The 19,864-nt window shown below is 39.2% G+C and overlaps 1 protein-coding gene across 6 annotated transcripts in view; it reads left to right on the top strand.

Annotated features, from left to right (window-relative positions):
- Nucleotides 1-19,864, top strand: part of KIF1B (kinesin family member 1B) — an 85,765-nt gene that overhangs the window by 43,377 nt on the left and 22,524 nt on the right. For 3 of the 6 annotated variants that reach the window (XM_086625542.1, XM_086625541.1, XM_086625539.1), the window contains 7 exons: nt 10,152-10,245; nt 10,865-10,867; nt 10,975-11,123; nt 11,719-11,897; nt 12,883-13,020; nt 13,765-14,013; nt 19,284-19,402. In XM_086625542.1, the coding sequence (XP_086481668.1) occupies nt 10,152-10,245; nt 10,865-10,867; nt 10,975-11,123; nt 11,719-11,897; nt 12,883-13,020; nt 13,765-14,013; nt 19,284-19,402 (931 nt within the window). Of the gene's footprint in view, nt 1-2,143; nt 6,974-10,151; nt 10,246-10,864; nt 10,868-10,974; nt 11,124-11,718; nt 11,898-12,882; nt 13,021-13,764; nt 14,014-19,283; nt 19,403-19,864 lie in introns of those variants that run through there. The other 3 variants (XM_086625540.1, XM_086625538.1, XM_009979640.2) reach the window with 2 other exon arrangements.

Raw genomic sequence — 19,864 nt, 5'->3', positions numbered from 1 at the left:
AAAAAGGATAAACAATAGCTCTTGTCCCCCAGGATTTTCAAACAACATATATTTGCCTTGCTAGTGTTACTAGGGAATAGAAATAATTGCTCTCTATTTTACAAAGTGTGAAAATGTGTTTAATAGAGCTAAAATTATCTTCCTGGTTTTCTTGGTCATAATGCCTTTGCAGTGACCGCTTGATATCAGTATGTGGGTATATATTTATATTAATTGATCTGGTTAACCTCTGAGTGAACGTAGGGCAATGACCACGTAGTGTCTCTTAATCAGCTTTTTATACGCGAGACATGCTTCACCCATGAGTAGTAATATGGTAATTTTGTAACCTGTAAGAATAATCCTGTGGAACTTGTGACTTACTGTTGGAGTAGTTTGCGTCTTGCCTTCCTGGACGTAACCTTGAATGTGTAGATTGTACAGTGTCTTCCTCCAGGGCATCTTTTGTTTCCGCTGCAGTATGTAGTTTGTTAGGTGCTGTTTCCTTAGGCCACGAATTTTGTTGGCTGTAAACTCACAAAGAGTTTATGTTCTGTTTCTAAACCAATTTTTTGCTTATATTTTGGCCTAAACTAGGAGAAATTGATTCTCTAGTGCTATTCTTAAATATTTAAAAATACATAAGGTCACAAAAAGCTCAAATAATGTGAATCTTAGGCTCTGGAGCTGGTTGACCATAATAGGGCAGAATAGTGTTTCTTTTACTCCTTTTCATGATTCCCAAAACAAATTATTCCCTATTCTTCATGGTCTTCTACTGGAAGTCTGAAGTCTAGGAACCTGTTATTCTGAGTCAACAACCTGGGTTTCCTTTGGTTTTAGAATAACTGGCTGTTATTGTTCCTGATTTCTCATGTATTATAATTCTCGGTGTGAAAAATGGAGTTTTTAGATAGAGGCTTGTTAGAGACTGACTGCTGTGTTTTATTGAAGATGTTTGGATCACAATAATACATAGGACTTTTTGTTTAAGAGATTTCTTAAATTAATAATCCGTTAAAGAAAAGTAGTCTGACTTTAATTCCTGGTTGCAGTAAGCAGTAATGGATATCCTTAACTTCTGGTGGCAGTATGCCTGAACAGACATTGCTAGCGTATGGAAACCTGAAGCACTGCTCATTAAAAATAATTTAGCAAAAGGTGGAAAACTTGTAATGAAGAAGCAAAACATGCATAACTCTTAGCAAGTGTGTGGAAGCTCCAGGCTCTAGGGTTTGAGAAGAGGACAAATCAAGGATATCAAATAGAGAATTCATATTAAAACTATTTAAAAAAAAAAAAGTTATTACTGCTACATTCTTCTGAAACTCATTCTTCGGACAGACAAGACTGTTAATTTTTTTTTCTTTAAACTAAGCAACAAGGTGACAAATGAGGAAAAAAAACCAAACCACAACCCACCTCTGAAACTCTTGATTCTGGATATCCTTTTAGCTTGTAGCAAGTCTTGGAGTATGAACCACTTTCTTCACCTGTCCTAGTGGCACTTACAGCCCTTTTAACATTGAACCTTTCGGCTGCTTCTGTTTCATTTTTTCTTATCGTCTAACACTTCTCTGGCTGCTATTGTAGTGAAGTGGATTCTAAACTTGAGCATCCCTGCAACCACGTGCAACGTTACTAACCAGTGTTAACCCGACTTACTCTGGCTGCTCATGACATCTTCTATGATGGCTGTTTTGTTCACCTACCTGGGGAGGATTTGCTGAAAGAAGCAACAGCAGTCACCAAGGCAAATGTGTGTGGCGGGGATTTGCATGTCTTTGTAGCATGTGTGAAGTGCAGTGTACACTTGGTTTTTGATTTTTTTTAATCAGGAACTTGGTTTTAGTTGATCTATTTAAAGATTTCAGAAGGGATTGGGAGGGGAGAGTTTAGATTATCTGCTATTTTGAGATGACGACTTTAAAATACAATGTTAATCTTAATTTTGTGAAGAGCTCCAATTTGGACAGTCCATGACTCTTGAAGATGCATTTTAATGTCCTAACACTCAGTCTTCAGGGACTTCCTTATCACTTGTTCTATTTTGATTTTTGATTTAGTTTTCTTTGCCTGCTACTTCTTGTTTAGCTTTTCCATTTTCTTACAATTTTAATTTTGGTTATTTTGGGGCCACTTCTTGATTTTTGTTTTTCCAAAGGATGCAGACTCTGATAGTGGGGATGATTCGGACAAGAGATCGTGTGAGGAGAGTTGGAGACTGATCACTTCCCTGAGAGAGAAGCTGCCCCCCAGCAAGCTCCAAACCATTGTAAAAAAGTGTGGCCTCCCCAGCAGTGGGAAGAAACGAGAGCCTATTAAAATGTACCAGATACCCCAACGTCGACGCCTTAGCAAAGACTCCAAATGGGTTACCATCTCAGACTTAAAGATTCAGGCTGTGAAAGAGATATGCTATGAGGTAGCACTCAATGACTTCAGGCACACTAGGCAGGAGATTGAGGCTCTGGCCATTGTTAAAATGAAAGAGCTTTGTGCCATGTACGGGAAAAAAGACCCAAATGAGCGTGAATCGTGGCGAGCTGTTGCTCGTGATGTCTGGGATACAGTAGGAGTCGGAGATGAGAAAATCGAAGATGTTATGGCCAATGGTAAAGGAATAACTGATGTGGATGACCTTAAGGTGCATATAGACAAACTGGAGGATATTTTGCAAGAAGTGAAGAAGCAGAACAATATGAAGGATGAAGAGATAAAAGTTCTTAGAAATAAGATGCTAAAAATGGAGAAGGTTTTGCCTCTGATAGGGTCTCCAGAGAAAGCTCAGTCAACTGTAGCTAATGCCAAGTCTCCAGACTCTGCGAGTGTGGTGGATGTGGATAAGCAGCCCACAGATGACTTAAAAAGAAGCGAGAATGATGATCTTGCTAAAGAGGAGCGTGTTTCTCAGTTAATGGCAGGTGATCCAGCTTTCAGACGTGGGCGATTACGTTGGATGAGGCAAGAACAGATTCGATTTAAAAATCTGCAGCAGCAGGAAATAGCGAAACAACTTCGTCGACAAAATATGCCTCACCGATTTATTCCGCCTGAAAATCGCAAACCTCGCTTTCCTTTCAAGAGCAATCCCAAACATAGGAACTCGTGGAGTCCAGGCACCCACATAATTATCACAGAGGACGAAGTTATAGAGGTTAGAATTCCAAAAGAAGATGATAAGAGCAAAGATGAAAACAAAGAAAAGGAAAGTAGAGCTGCTTCTAAAGACCCTCAGCAGCTGTGGAATCTTTACGGCCCTCAGAGGAACCAGGATAACATCCAAATTAACAGGCAGCAGTTAAGCACACAGGCACAGCCTAGCAGTCAGCAGCCATCGCCTCAGTTGCGCTGGAGAAGCAATTCTCTCAATAATGGCTCTCAGAAAGGCCTGCGGCGTCAGGCGTCGGGCTCGTCTGAATCCTTGCACTCCTACAGCGGGCAGCCGAACCCGGACCTGCAGGCTTTCCAGCAAAAACGCCACATCCACCAGCACCGACAGCCTTACTGCAGCCACAACAGCGGAGGCAGTGCAGAAGGAAACGCGGCCAACGGCCACCCGAAACAGACTGACCGGCCTAACCACTATAACCAGTTTGTGACGCCCCCGCGGATGAGGCGCCAGTTCTCAGCACCTAACCTCAAAGCGGGCAGAGAAACTACAGTATGATTAGTTGGCCAAGAGTAGGCTGGGGGAGGAGGGAAGCGGGGGCAATTCTGGCCTGTCGTTAAGAAAGAGCCAGGGTTGGCTTTGCTCATGTCTTGGGTTTTGTCTGGCCAGGTAGAACTCGAGTAACTCGACGTACAAACACCAGGTACTGGCCCTTCAGCCCGTGCAGCTTGCATGTGACTTCTGTTGCAGTTTTAACCACGTCGCTTGGAAGAACGTTCTGAAAAATTGTAAGAACTTTTTTCATAGACTAGAAGACGTGGAGGGAGGGATGTGGAGGGGAGAACTTCCCTGCTAGCTCATTTACCAGTTTTTTTTTTTTGTGTGTGTCTTGAAGTATTTTTCTAATGCTGAAAATATTGTCTGGAACTTACAAAGTGCTGCCTTCCTCCTGTGTTTTATGTAGACAATCAAAACAGGAATTTAGTTATAGCGTTGAATGTTTCTTGTGACCTTTTTCTTAGCAATAAGGAAACTGACCATCTGTTTTTAAATTGATCTGCCTCTTCAGAACAATATTTTCTACTCTTAACTCAAATTCTTAATAATAATCTGTAAACCAAAAGTTGGCCAACAAGATATGTGGCTTTTTAATAGAGAAATTAAGAAGAGCTATTGAGTCACAACAGTCCTACTCCCTGAGTAGGAGATGTCTTTTCTCCTTCTGCTTAAGTTTGTAATTATTGGTAGGAAATTGCTGTGACAGTTAAACCTGCCTGAATGCAGTTTTATATCAGAATATATATATATTGCTGAAACAATACTTTGGAAATAAGATTTTTCTAATTCCCATTGTATCTCTAAATATAATAGTTTTTAATTGTTATACAGAGATTGTGGAAAGGAACTAGGATTTTTTTTAACACTCTGGTGCAGGAAGAAGCCTCAAAAAGCTAATTATTTTTATTTTATGTTTTCAGCTTTCTTGGGCAGGAGTCTGGGAGATGTTCTTGAAATAGTTATTATGAAGATTTATAGATCACTGCTTTGAATTGGCTGAATTCTCCTCAAAGATAGGAGAATTGAACTGTTTCATCTTACTGTGATACCTCATGTATTAGTGCCTCTGGTCTTGGATTAAACCCCTGTTTCAAGACTTGTTTAATAAAGCAGAAGGTCATTTTGAGGAGAAAATAGGATTCCTTTTCCTTCTCCCCACACTCAAAATGCAAGTTTAAAATTTTAAATACCTATTCTGATCTGAAGAGGTCTATACTTGCAGGTGATTTGCCATAAAACAAATGCTTGCGGTCCTTACTTTAAGAATTACAGAAAAACTATTGATTAAGGAATAGGCTTTATGAGTTTAGGGTTTTATCTTCAATTGGAGAGTCCCAATTTTAATTATACACTTTTTTCTTTCTGAGTTTAAGTGCAAAACAAAATTGCACTTACTTCTAAAAATCTGTGGACTTAAGTATAAGCCAATCGAAAACTTTGAGGACTGACTTTGCTTTTAAATTTAACTTGAATGCAATTTTAAAAACAAAATTTGCTACTATACTGCATTTTGTGAGATAGGTCCACTTTGTAGCATATTTGTACAGTTCAATGCTTTGTGCTGTTTTGCACAAATATCCTTAATTTACTTGAGGGTGCTTATTTTTTGATAAAATAGATACCCTACTGGTAATTGTTACTTCTGCGTGTTTCAGCACAGTTGTAGATGAGCAAGAAGTGCCTCAAGCTTACTTTGCATCTTATTTTTGTTTCCTGTGCTGCTTCCCTCCCCGGTCCCCCACAACTGTGCATGGTGTAGGTGCTGGTTGCAACACCTGGTAAGTGGCAGCCATGCACCATTTATGTATTGATTAATCAAGTGTCGACTCTAAGTCTTTGCACATGTGTTACTGACAGGATACTGGCCCTCTGTAGGAGATACAAAGTCAGTCCTCTGACTATCCTAAAAGATTCAGCTGTTCCCATCGCTTGGGACTTTTTTTTTCCCCATGGCAGGTTTAATTTTGTGTCCAAATACGGCTTTGTAACTTGCATTTGTCTCACGCTTTGGCCTACTTGAACGAAGGAAATAAATTTTGGAATAAATGTCCAAATATGTCTTGATTCTTAAAGAAAAGAAGCCTTGTAGATGAGCAATACTTTCTTTGAGCTTGAGTCAGAATTGCAAAATGAGTTTTGGGCTGCAAATAATATTTTACTATTGCCTTTATTTTAGAATCCTGTTTTAGTAGTGCTTTGCACTTTGTTTTTTGTGTATGTCAAGAGTAACGAGTTCTTTCATATCTTCAAAAAGGCTTGGACTCTGCTAAAAATGCATGGTCTGGAAAAGCCTCTCATTTCTGTAGGAATATGTGAGCCAGACAGAGTTAGTCTGCATAGGATAGGTCGTGAGAGAAGACCAAGCCAATTTTATCTTGTCCTGTTTTTGTTGAGGATTGTGACTGCCTGTGTGAAATCACCGCGTGATGGAACATGGAGTAATTCTGAAGTCCATGCAACTGCATGTACTGACATGAGATTAAAAACTCCTGCTACTTGATGTTTTAATGCTAGACACTAAGAAGTTTTTGCCAACTTATTTCCGCTTAAAAATCTGAGAAGAAATACCTGTAAATGCCTGGGTGGTGGTGGTGACGATGAACAATAAGTTACGGTCAGGCTGTCTTGCCCCACTGTTTTGGTGCAGCACTAGAAGAACAACCCTGCTTATTTCGTTGTTGGATGATTTGACAAAAAAGAAAAAGGATAGTCAATGTCGAAACGGAGCCCAGCCTGCTCAGAGGAAGCAGCTTTTTTCCTGGCTTTTAGGAGGATATTACAGAAATGAAATATTGGAGGAAAAAAAAGCCTTATAAAAAGAATTGCCCACTTTTAAGAATTAAGTATTAATTACAGTGCAGTGCCTCATCTGATAAGGGAAGCAATGTGAGAACTTGTGGGTCTCTGTGCCCTATTCAGAAACATTCACACAAATTCTGTATTAATGGAGCTAATGAATAGTAATACAGCTGCTTCCATAGAAGACTGTGTGAAAAGGCTTTCAGGTTGGTGGAAATGTGGCATCCATGATGGGAGTGCTGGTTTAGTGAGCTTAATTGCCACTTCTAAGTGCTGATGTGCTGTGTGCTCTGACAGCTGGCTTGTGCCCACCTGTGCCTTAGTGATGATTTCTTCATTATCCTTTAGGACTCACTAGGGACACGTGGATTTGGGGGGTTGGGGGAAATGCATACCACTAGTGCTCCTCTGATTGACTTCAACATCCTTTCCCAAGCAATCTGGATTTAGGGATCTGTCAAATTATAGGATGCTATTTTTATCAGTACATTCAGCTTAGTTTCAGAATTTCCCTCGCTGTTTGTCCTTTATATGTTGAAATTTGTTCTTTATCCTTTATATGTTGAAATTTGACTTGGATACTTGCCACTGAACCACTTCAGGAGCTGCCACATGAGAAATCTATGCTGTGTACCCGTTTGTACTGTAAAGCAAGCAGTGAACTGCCTTGGAATTAAACAGGATTTTCAGATCTGTTCATTGTTTAAGAAAAAAAAAAGTTTGGGATTGTCTTAAGAGCAAGCATCTGCCTTGTGAAAAGCAGAACTGGTTTGTATTGTAACAAATGCTCTTTCAATAAACTATGAAATACTCTTGTAAGTGTCAGACTTGTCTCAGTGAAATGGAAATGAAACTTGATTGCAGACTGGTCCTGATTTTATTTTTTGTCTTGGGGTTGGTATTGTTGTAGCCAAAAAAGAAAAAGGAAACTTTTTATAGCACAAGGGTGTACAAGCCATGCTCCTCTTGAGTGCTGTCCCATTGTACCATCTTGTGTGCTGCTTAGCTGAATTCTGGAAGACTGAGAGCTGGCTGTTCTCTGCTTACTGAAGACAAAAGAAACTTGACTTTTTTGTATACCTCAAATCCAGGAGGGAATCACGTACAGCACAGTACCTTTGCAGACATCACATAGATCCAAAGAATCTTAAGTTGTTACGGTACAGTGTTCTGCTTAAAAAGCTGATCCAGCCTTGTCTTAAAAAGCTTGGCCCAGTCAGACTGCATGGTGGTGGGGCTTTTTTAGTTTGATTCCTCCCCCCCCTCCCCTCTGTTCAGAATATCTGTGATTGTTGTGACTTCAGATATTTCCATGCCCCTGGGCAAAATAAACTTTTCATTCCCTTTGTCCACATTGATGGAGCTAATGATACCAACCAGTCTGAAGCTGTACAACCACATGCATTGGGTTCCAGGGAGTCTAGGGCATGGACCTTCAGGGCAGCTTCTAGACGAAGGGCTTTTTCTTTTCTAGCAGTTGAGGCACCTTTAGATTGATACTAACAATTATATGTATATTATAGCTAACCAGATGTGGAAATGTTTATCTGCAGAGCTGACCAGTCTCTCAGTAGATCAAACCAACCCCTTTTACAGTGGAGTCAGTGCACCTTCTGTGTGAACCAACCTGAAATTCATCTGTTGCTCAGTGCTAATTATTTTTAAATGCTACTGTGGTATCAACTGCCAGGAGGCAATCTTAGTCCTGTTTTTCTGCCTAGTGGAATGGTGCCTATTTCTTTTTTTCATTATGGGAAAATAAACTTCAATTCTTTTACTTAGTTTTAAAAATAATGTTTGTTAGTGTCTGCTTATATTAAACATTTATTTATCTAGGTTTTTAAATGTACAGAAGATACACTTACTTGGCTCGCAAGTCTGAAAATAGAGAAGACAAGAAGCAGGTCTTTGTCTTTTGAGTGTATTTACTGTGCCTGGGTTTTTCATGTTGGAAGTAGAATTTTCACAGTGGAGTGCTTCAGATTTTTGACCATTCCTCTGCAGCTCTTCAGTTTCTCCAAAATAATCTGATCAAAGATTCGACTTAGACACTGCTTGAAGAGCTTTTCATTTCTTCACTTCTACAATCTAGCCGCTCAAAATGACACCCTCAGATTATCTTCTTCAGACTACAGGATAATAAAGTATTTTGCCCTTGCTTGCAAGTAAGAGAAGCTTATTTCTGTCACTTCGCATCTGACCTGTTTTGTCTTAGTTTCAAATTTAATAGCATTTACATGGATAGGGGAAAAAAAAGATCAGACAGTGCCTTTATGTTAACAAATTTTTAAGAGTACATTGGTTATTTCAGAACTATAGATAAGTCTGAAACCTCACTGATTCTAGAATAGTTTTTTGGTGAATCCTTAAGGATTTCAGAAGGAATATCAAAACAAAGGAGGTATGTTTGCTTTGTCTGTAGTTCTTTTGCTGCTGCGCTGAAGTTTACTTAAAGGAATGTACTTCAGGTTTATCTCCTTTCCAGATACCATCTAAAGGTCTTTCTGACTGAACTTGTGCTAAATTTGACGCAGTCACTTTGTGGCTTGTTAAGTACTTTACTTGGTGGACGAAAACAAAGTAATGTGGCTGTTTAGGTGGCGTGCTTGGATAGGATGGGAGGAAGGTGTAAAGCTTTCCTTCTGTAGCTGTCGGACTGACAAATGCCTTACTGCAAACAGTGCGTTGGAGAAGAATTCTAGGATTTGAAACTCTGAAAGGGAGAAGGTTGGAATACAAGATGAATGGCGTCAAGAATTCTCCTTAAGAACTCTGTAGCACTCTTGGTGAATTGTTGTTGCAACTCTTGCATAAAAATCTTAAGCAGCCAGTTTAATTTGTGCAATATATGCCAAAGGATTATCTTCAAAAAATGAAATACAGTATTGAAGTAGGCTCTCAGACCAGGAACGCAGTGACTGTGTCTGTTCTAAATATCTCAAATTTGTGTTTGTTTTACCAGCAAATAATAGAGTCATTAGGTCTTAGTAGCATTATGTCAAGGCAAGATTATACTGAACAGGAAGAAAATGCTCTTACACCAGAAGGTATTGTTGGAAATGCTCCTTATGGGGGAAACCTTTGCACAGACTTCTTTGCCTGCTTGCCAGGGCGGTGGTATTTTTTTCATCTTCTGATATATTAAATACACATGTGAGAGAGTGATACTTACATCCCAAGAGAAGAACCTAATTGAAAACAAAATGTCTTTTTTTTTCCTAAAATCTGAAATGAATTTTTTTGTATCAAAAGGCAAATCAGTGGTGCTGTTAATCCTTCTGTTTGAGAAAATGAAGGTGAATAATCCTCCCTTTTTAAATGTATTTCTGTACTTTTCTCTGTTTCTGCCTCTTTCCCATCCTGCTGAAAGCAGCAAGCAGGTTCCCAAAGAAATCCCTTCTCCAGTCTTTACCCCCCAAAAAAATTAAAAAATCCTAAACCTTTTCCTCTTACAGATACTGTGAGCATGTATATCTGATGATTTTAAAAACCAACACTATCTTAATTGTATTGGCCTCTGTCTTCTCTCTTTTCGAGGACAGATTATATTAAAACAACAGATGTTGGTATGTGACCTCGGAGTGTTAATGGAAGTGTCTTTGTATTTGTTCTCTGTCTGTCATTCCATCTGAGGTGTTAGTCTCTTAACTGTTCTCCTTGCTTTTGTCTGTCCTCCTACACGGTATCTCCTCTCTCCCCACAGGACTATGAGAGTAAGCTGCAGGCCTTACAGAAGCAGGTAGAGACACGATCCTTGGCAGCTGAAACAACGGAGGAGGAGGAGGAGGAGGAAGAAGGTGAGTTTGAAGCCAAAAATAATTCGGATATAGCCAAGTCTAAAGGAACAGTTGCTGTAATAGTTCTTGCAATAGATAGACAACTTGCTTTGGAAAGCTGTGAAGCACTTCATGACTTCTTGATCTGTAATCTTCAGAGCATAAAGATGTAAAATACCTATTCATAGAGTAAGTTCCACATAACCTTTGATTTGGTGGTCTTGAATTTGAAGGAATCTATCTCTTTGGCACTAACAGCATTCAGACCTCTTAAGCCAAAATAATACTGTTGCCTTTGTTTCCATGTTTTGATTTTGAAGTTTCTTTTTTCTCCTTGGTAGGGATTCTTAAAATTCTTGCTGTGACATGTCTGTATAACTCCCATTTCTGAACAGTAAATAGAGTTTATTATTCCCGTAATACGTGCTTTCATGCCACTCTTTCAGCATTTGGCTTTAATAATTGTTAACTAATCTAAAATAATAAGAGTATAATTTATTTTGTGGGGTTTTTTTCTGTTCCAAATCTCCTTACTTGATCATTAGATCTCCAGTGCTAGTGGTGAGGAAGTTTGAGTCCAGTTTTTCTTCACTGAATAATAAAAATGCAGGTTTTTGTTTCCTGTTCTTCTTTTCCAGAGAAGGTATTGAGAGCTTGATGACACAGTCAGCAGTAGTATTAGATACTCCATGTGATGGTTTAGAGAAGAAGCCAGAGTGTTTTATTTCTCTGTTTCTTTGCTCATCCTAGTACCCTGGACACGACATGAGTACGAACTCGCCCAATGGGCGTTCAGGAAGTGGAAGTTTCACCAGTTTACTTCGCTAAGGGACCAACTGTGGGGAAATGCGGTGTATCTGAAAGAAGCCAATGCAATCAGTGTAGAGTTAAAGAAAAAGGTAGGGATACGCAGAGTAGCTTTTTGAATTTTCTGACTCATCAGTTTCGAGTGTACAATCCTGCTTCAAATGCTCAGTTACTTGTAGTCTTTAAAGTGGTGTGTCTCTTATTAGTTTGGGCTTTAAAAGGGTTCAGAAAATCATGAGTCTCCAATTCAGACTTCAGGCTGAATGAACATCCTGTGCAAATCTGGTTGATATATTCTTCTCTTCTTCATTTCCTGTATGCTGTTCTTGTCAGTATGATAAACAGATGTAAGGGTACGTCTGCCCAGGTCCCTGTCTTTTCCTTTTTGCTTTTAACTTCATGTGGTCATTCAGCTTTCCAAGAGAAGTGGGTGCTGCAGGATGTGCTCGGTCTATAGTTTTCCAGACCTCTGCTAGCTGTGACAATAAAGGCAAGATATGTGTACTCAGTTGAAAAATATGGTTTATGCTGTTTTGAGACAAAAAAAAAGTGACATTAAAAAAAAACCTGAATCTGTTCAGAGATGAAAGTCAAACTGGCTTCATATGTTGCCTTACATTAGGTCTCTCTCCCCATTGTGATGCTGAGATCTGACTCCTCGTGACTAATTTTTCTTTTTCCATTCAGGTGCAGTTTCAATTTGTTCTGCTGACAGACACCCTCTACTCACCACTGCCACCAGAGCTTCTGCCCACTGAGTTGGAGAAGACCCGGGGCAATAGGCCTTTCCCCCGTACAGTGGTAGCTGTGGAAGTCCAGGATCTAAAGAATGGAGCAACACATTACTGGTCCTTAGAAAAACTCAAGTATGTAAATATTACTGGACAACAAACTTCCTCGTATCCAAGGAGCTTCACTGCAAACTTTAACCCCTTGCTGTTCATTCTCTGTTGTATTTGGCTTTTCTCTCTGTCCTCTCAAATGCAAACTTTCCAGACAGTGTGATATGTTTTAAATATCAGGTTTCTAGATTCTTTAAACAAGTGCATTTGTCCTCTAGCATCTTATCTCATCTCCATGTTTAATTTTTGTAACTTAAGGTTAGATTTCATTTTTGAAATCTAATAAGGCTCATCACAGCTCATCTCTCTGCATTTTTTTCATGTTCCTTTCACTGCTTTTGTATAACCTAGTAGTATAGAGCATAATTTATAATAAAAAAACTGTAATAAAGAAGACTCTATTTCTAGGGAAGCTACACAATTCTGATTGTAATCTGAATTATTTGCATCATATTCTTGCAAATAGGCGAAAGATATTTGTCTCTTCCCCGTTCTCTAAATACTGGGTGAAGAACCTTTTTTCCACTAATAACTTCTGGATGAAGGATCCCGCAGCGTGAAACACTTGTTTTCTTCAATAAAATAAATAAATAAATAAATAAAAGTCTATCATGGAATCAGTTGACTTCTGAATCAAAATGTCAACATTTCTAGAGTGGAATGTAAACAACTGCCTAAATTACTCAGCAATATTGTCTGATGCAAAAGAGGAAGCAGAAAATATGCCAGAACTAGATGCGAAAGAAGAATATTTAAAGTTTGAATGAGATCTGAGAGTTACGTGAGCTTCTGCAGTGACCTTGCCTCATGCTTTGTGGGCTTAGACTACAAAATTTTTTCCAGAATCCATACCACGTCAGAGAATTAGTGGTGCAGCCTCGTCTGTTCTTTATTCTCCCTTTCCTATGCGTAATTCGGTATAGGTGAAGTCAGTGTGCCCCTCTTTGTGTTGTCAGCTTTTTTTAATTCACTCTCTAGTAGTTTTTCAATCTTGCTGTCTTCTGTGCAGGCAGAGGTTGGACCTGATGCGTGAGATGTATGACAGAGCTGGGGAAATGGCATCTAACACCCAGGATGATAGTGAAGGCACACTGACGGGCAGTGACCCCTTTTATGATCGATTCCATTGGTTCAAGCTGGTGGGAAGGTATGTGACCATAATCTCAACTGCTGGTGCACTGGTAACTCTCTTCAGTACTGGATAAACTTTGACTCTGAATGTGGCCAGGAGTGTTAGTTGTGTCTGTCTTTCAGGGATTTCTGATAGACGTAAAATACAGTAAAGAGCAGAAAATGTACTTTAGAATGTTGCCAGGTCTGGTGTAACCTTGTAGACTCTGATTTGACTGAACCTTTAGTAAGTAATAAGTTTACTTTTAAAAAGGGATAGGTAGCTAAGTTCTGTCTGAAGTCACTGGAGCAGAGCTATGAGAATGTGAAGAACACTGGAAACTGAGGGAGAAAGTGGCCCAGGTCCGTACTTACATATGTGATCCAAATAGTTTGGTCATACCTTTTGGAAATACCTAATATCTGATGGCATTCTTTAGTATTTCCTGATGTCAGCTGCACCTTTACGATATTTTTATTTACAAAAATTCTTCATGTTGGAAATAAGAACTATCGCTCCGTTAAATGGATATGTTCTCAATATCTGTACGTTCGACCAGGTTTATATTCATTTCTCATTTGCTTTCTGCCCGGTTCAAGGATGCTCTTTCTCCTGACTTTGTTAGCAATGCCTTCTCTTTGCTTTTTGATGCAGTCCAGATGGTTTGACGCCTTTGCTTGTTGTTCAGGTGGTCTCTGTGCTGATGGCAACAGACAGTTAAATGAAACATTCTTCTTTCCCCTCACTCTGTTCATTGGTATTCCGTTAACTGATATCTAGCTCCCCCATATTCCATGGCTGCGTGAATGAGCGTCTTGCTGATCGCACGCCCTCCCCCACTTTCTCCACGGCTGACTCCGACATCACTGAACTGGCTGATGAACAGCAGGATGAGATGGAGGACTTTGATGATGAGGCCTTTGTGGATGATACTGGCTCCGACGTTGGAACTGAGGAGGGATCAGACCTCTTCAATGATGGGCGCGACCCGTTTTACGACCGATCCCCTTGGTTCATTTTAGTGGGAAGGTTGGTGAGGTCACTGTGAGAATGGCCAAAAGGGACCAGCTCTTGCTGTAGGCTGCAATGGCTTTGCCTTGTGCTGCACAGAATATCTGTCAAGCCAGCCAAAATATCTATATCCATAAATTGGAATTGCCAGGGAAGGAGTGTAGTTTAACATTAAATTCCCGTCAGAGGCCATAAAGATGGAAATAATAATTGAGAAAATAACCGTTAGATGCGACAATGTGAGTAAATCTATGTTGTGACAGTTATCTAGGAATAGAATGAATGTGGCTTTGCCTGTGTACAATATGTAAGTGTTACAGAATGCTTTACTTAGCTGTTGCAAGATCACTAAGATAGTGTTGTAGTATGTGATTTTCTCCCATAGAAGAGAATCTCAGAGTATGGTGGAAAGTCTTTAAGTCTAATTCAACAAATCTATTTTTTGACATCTAACATCCTCTGTGTCTGAAGAGAAAAGATGGCATGAGGAGAAAGAAGAATGATCCTTTCTGGTGGAGGAAGAGAGTATTCTTGGAGATGATTTGGCTTCTTAGATTATGCATGAGTCTCAGTAGCAATTATTCGTAGTGCAAGGTCATCATCATTAAAATCACTATCTAGTGGTGTTGATCAGCCCCTTCCCTGTGCACTGTGCTTGAATTTCTGAAACAAATTTGCTTAATGTGTTTTAGAGTATTCTCTGTTTTGCCAATCTAGATACGATTAAGGCATTATCATGGTGGTGTCTGTGGTGTAGACCCTAAGGACAGCAAATTGCATTAAAAAAAATGTAGTACTGTTTGTTCACAGATAGTGTGGCTCAAACATGTTACTCATGACAAGAGACATATTTTATTTAGTGATTTTTGCTCCTTTTGCTTCTGCTCCCGCTCCCCCAATTATGCTTTTTTGCCTGATTGATTACTCTGTAAGCCAATCTATCACTAAGGGAGGTGGTTTCCACAGGCGTCGTACAGAAGAGGGGGGTAAGACTACATGGCTGACAGAAGGGAAGAACAAAGGAGAAAGGACCAGAGCTTGACTTCGTCCTTTTCTGTGACTGTAAGCAGGGAAGACTTCATGGTCAGAAAGGCAGGATCTTTTTGGAGTTTCTTCAAATGCAGGAAACTTGATTGCATTATTTGTAAAAAACAGGGTCTGAGTTTCAGCCTTTTATCAAGCTTTTAGATCAGTTCAGCTGTATCGTGCAACCTCATTCTTTGTCTTTAGTTGGGCCTATGTACAAGCTGTGATTAAATCTTGGAGCTTCCTTGATCTAGTCTGTGAAACAAAAATTACAGTTAATGAGGATGCAAGAAATTGCAGTAGTCCTCTTTTGATCTCTGTGACTTTGTGCCCTTATGTGCAATGTCTGATAGCATGTTTTATATAATTTAATTCTTTCAGGTTAATCTGATCCACAGGAGTCAGTTTGGAAAAGCCAGCTTAACTGGCTTGGAAGTGGTCATCAGCTAGCTAAAGCAGATGTGGGACTGCTTTCTTGTAACAGCGCTGGCGAACTCGGCGTATTCTCCTGTTGTGCCTGTTCTTTCAGAGCGGGATCTTCGGTGCTTGGGAAAAAGTTGAGCTGTTCATCTTCATTTCACAGACTCATCAGGAAGCACAACGCAAGCTGAGCAAATACAGTGTGTCATGCAAACAGTCGTGCTTCCTGGCAATTGCACAACTTGCTGCCTGTTTCCATGTAGGAAAAAGAACGCTGAGCTCTGTCTTTACAGGCAGACAGTGGAAGCTGCAGCAGCTAAGGGTACTAGCCTGAACTACGTAAGCTGCACGTGTTAAGGAACGCTGCTTGGGTTGTAAATTGTGTTGAGGAACGACACTTAGTTTGTATTCTCTCTGAGTAGACAGTTGAATTACTTTTTCCCAGTCATTGGTTTCTATTCTGTTCTGTTTCTATTCCTGTTCTCTTCTATTGTGCTGATTCTGTCAGCAGAAAGCTGTTAGACTGTTTAGTGCCACTGAGTAGAAACTATTTTGATTCCTCAGTGTCTTCCAGCATGAGAATGACACTTTTGAACAGTGTGACTTACAAGGATCAGAGGGTATGTCCATCTACCTAGACATTGTCTTGAGCACAAGGTATTGTTCAATTCATAACAAAACCAAAATTCGTTAAGACTTTTAATTGTGTACTGTTTTATATGTTGTGGAATGTGTAGAACAAAAGATAAATTGTAATATTTTTTGGGTGGTCATCAGCAATAATGAGTCCAAGTTATGAAGCAGAGGATGAGGAGGAGAAATTGATGATTTAGTTATCCAACTCCTTGGGCATCACAGTATTTTTTTTTCTCTCTGTGCTGTGACTGTCTTTTATTTACACTGTAACTATTAAAGAAAAGGAAAAAAGAGCTGGTCCCTTTAGCCATCTCTTCTGGCATGTGAAACTGTCTTTAAGGCTGTTTCTATTTAATGGTGTGACATATCAAGCATTTTCTATGTTTTTAAGGGAGGTGGGAGAGGACTACGGGATGACTTTTTAAAATCTTGAATTGATGTGTGTATTTAAAAAATATCCATCATCATTCTGAGTTTTGTTGATTTTTGTTTTGATTTTTTTTAAAAAATGTGTGTGTTAAATTTCATTTCTAGTTTTGTTGTGACTATGCCATTCTGCCTCACCAATCTTTCTGCTAATACAGCTCCCCCTCTTTCAGTCTGCTGGGCTGAGGTGCAGGAGAACACTTGCATATGGGATTGTTGGGGACTGGGAGTCCTCCCAGATGTGGGAAGAGGAGGAGGATAACCTTAAGATGTCATCCACTCCTAACTTGGTACTGTCTTGCGATGAAGCAGATGGAATGGCACTGGAAGGCAGTGTTGCTGCATAAAACAGCTCTTTTCTCTGTACAGCAGATGTTCTACTGCTCCCCATTTTACAGAAGAGATCCAACATTTTCATCAGCAAACAGGAAGCTTAAAACTTTTTGCATTATTTGCTTTTCTTTCTCTAAGCTAAAATGATTCCAGTAAGCAGGATGACTGGATGAAAGGAAATTAAGAAAGATAACTATTTTTTTTTCCTTTGGATTTCACTGATGCGACAAAATTGTAGTTGCTAATAAAGCTGAATGCTTTTTATGCAAATAAAAATATATTTTTACTTTTCATGCAGTTAATGCTTTCACTTTCCACTAGTTTGGCTTAGAAGCAGGAAGGCTTCTGTACTGACTTGCCTCTATTAGTGAAACTGTCTCTTACTGTATACATATCAGTGCAAGGCTGTTTGGATTCATTTCTGTTGGGGGAAAAATGTCCATTCTCCCTAGCTCGAAATGTGCTTTTCAAACTGCATGTTTTTTGTGTTGAACATATAACTACATACCTTCCTGAGCTCCATCCCTGGTCCAGTCCAAGTGAGTGATTCCAGATTGTTAATGTGGGAGACTGTTTTCTTGTACGGTGGGATGCTGCTTTCTCAAATGAGCACCACCTGAAATTCCAAAACTAAAAATGAAAATGCTTTCTTAAAGAAAAAAAAAATAACTTCCCATTCTGCTACTTGAAATTTAGTCTTTTCTCCCTTCTCCTGCTTTATCAGTGCTTACATCACTTTGGAGCAGACTGAAAAGGGATTAGATCCTAATCTTAGTCAAGTGTTACGTTGCAGTTGGTTTTGGTTGTATGATTTCTTTTTTTGTTTGTTTTGCTACTTTTATAGCCTTATTAATCATTCTCTTCTCCATTGCATTTCGTCACCACTTTGTTTTTTAGTAGTGTTATTTTTGTCTCTTTGGTTTGCAACTGACACCTGTTTGACTACCTCGTCATTTCAAGATAATCCATTCATTCTGGGAAGGGCCATGTGAACCCAAGGAGAAACACTTCCTTCTCTAGCTTTGGTCCTTAGCTACGTGTCACAAGGAATTGTGTTTGGATCAGTTCACAGAACAAATTCTGCAGCTGATGTCTCCAGACAGGCAGTGAACATCTTTATTTCTCTTTCAGTCCTCTTGTGTCATGCAGGACTTTCCCTTTAAATATTAAACAATAACAGTTATAAATTTGAGGAATTAATTATGCTTAATAATAAAGACTAATAAAAAGGACTGCAAGAAGGAAACCCAGTTAAAGAAATGACTGGTGTGTCATATAATTTAATATGCATAAATTCATAATAATTAGACATAATTGGTTAGTCACTTTAAATTCAATGACTGGTAAAACTATTGGTGAGATTTCTATGCACCTCACTGCTCTTCCGAACTCTGAAACAGCTCAGCCTTCCATTTTTTTCCCCTTCTTTACCTGACTTGTTAGGCTTCTCAGCATTTAAAGTTTGCTCGGGCTAGTCACACTGAAGTGTGGTATTTTCAGAACTTTTGCAATTCATATCAGAAACTAAAAATAACTTAATAACATTAGTCTAACTTTTAATTAAAATCTGTAAAATAGAACTTGTTAACTTACTGTTCCAAAAGAGACCCTGCTTGTATACAACTTTAAAAGTTAGGGTATGGCAGCGTTGTCCAGTACTGGGCCTAAATGCTGCTTTTCCTGTCATAAACTGTAATTTCTAAATGATTGCTCTAGAGTACTGTTGTAGTGCTGTGTAGGGGTGTTTCTGCTTGGTTTTTGGGGTGGTTTTTGTTGGTTTTTTTTAAAAATAAATATAATACTCCAAAATCTATTTAGCTGTGAAGACTCTGTCTTCCGCTATCCGTACACTTAGTGAATCTTCCAAGAAACCCAAGAGATGGCTTTTGCTTTATTGGGGATTTCAGATTAGTCTGTGTGAGTGTTATCAAATGTACCTAGAAGAGAAAAAACATTCAGATTTGAAGGATGTTTTTACATGTTCAGTAAAATATTTGAGGCTGTGTGAACACAGTAGATCAATTCTCTTTTAATGTATCCCTTCAGACTACACTCATGGGGTGGAAAACTCTAATTCTTCATAATCAGTAGTTCCTTGGTAGACTTCTACTGTCTTGCTAACAGTTCCATTTACAATTGTAGTGCATTTAAAATGACCTTTTATAGAGCCATCATTTTAAATTGTGTCCTTCATATGTTTTGTAACTCACTAATATAAGCCCTGTGTCTCCAGTATACTCTGATTTATCACATTTTGTGTCTTCACTTGGCTTTGACACTGCTGAAGAGCCCTGGGTTGTCACATGGACACATGGCCACAGTGCAGATCTAATAGGAGGAGTAAAATAGACTGTCTGAAGATCTGAATGTGCCATTAGCCAACCAAATATTGCAGTCGGGTTTTGCAGATGATTGCCTAACGCTGTTTGTGTTTTCTTTCCTTCCAGAGCATTTGTGTACCTGAGCAATCTGCTCTACCCGGTGCCTCTTATTCACAGAGTAGCAGTTGTTAGCGAGAAAGGAGAAGTACGGGGGTTTCTGCGAGTAGCGGTGCAAGCCATAGCAGGTGAGATACTCCAAGAGCATTACATTGCACCTCTTTAGTACACTATGAATAGCTGCAACTTTAAAAAGTAGGCAAACAAATCAAGCCCTTTTTTCCCTTGTACTCAAACCTGAATAATTTTAGCATTGCAAAGAAGACTTTATTATTAACTTGCTTTTGAAATTTTTTCATTGGTGTGAATCATATGGACCAAGCATGAATAAATCTTGAAATAGTGCGACTGATCAGAAGCTTTTAAAATGATGGTGTTGACCACTGAAGTTTATAGCTGGCAACTAATGCAACACTGCTTTTCGAGTGAAAGGGCTAACTTGTGTCAATAGGGTTAAAAACTAAAAATAAAGCAAAAATATTCTTTCTGGCACTCAGTATGAACAGTGGAGAAAGGTTTATGCAAGTTTGATAGTTGTGGTGACTTGCAGAAAAGTTAAATGTACCAAGTGTGTTCTCTTCTCAAAATGT

This window comes from Tauraco erythrolophus, chromosome 23, assembly GCF_009769465.1.
Source record: "Tauraco erythrolophus isolate bTauEry1 chromosome 23, bTauEry1.pri, whole genome shotgun sequence".
Classification (NCBI taxonomy): Eukaryota; Metazoa; Chordata; class Aves; order Musophagiformes; family Musophagidae; genus Tauraco; species Tauraco erythrolophus.
This window is presented reverse-complemented; position numbering and strand designations above follow the sequence as displayed.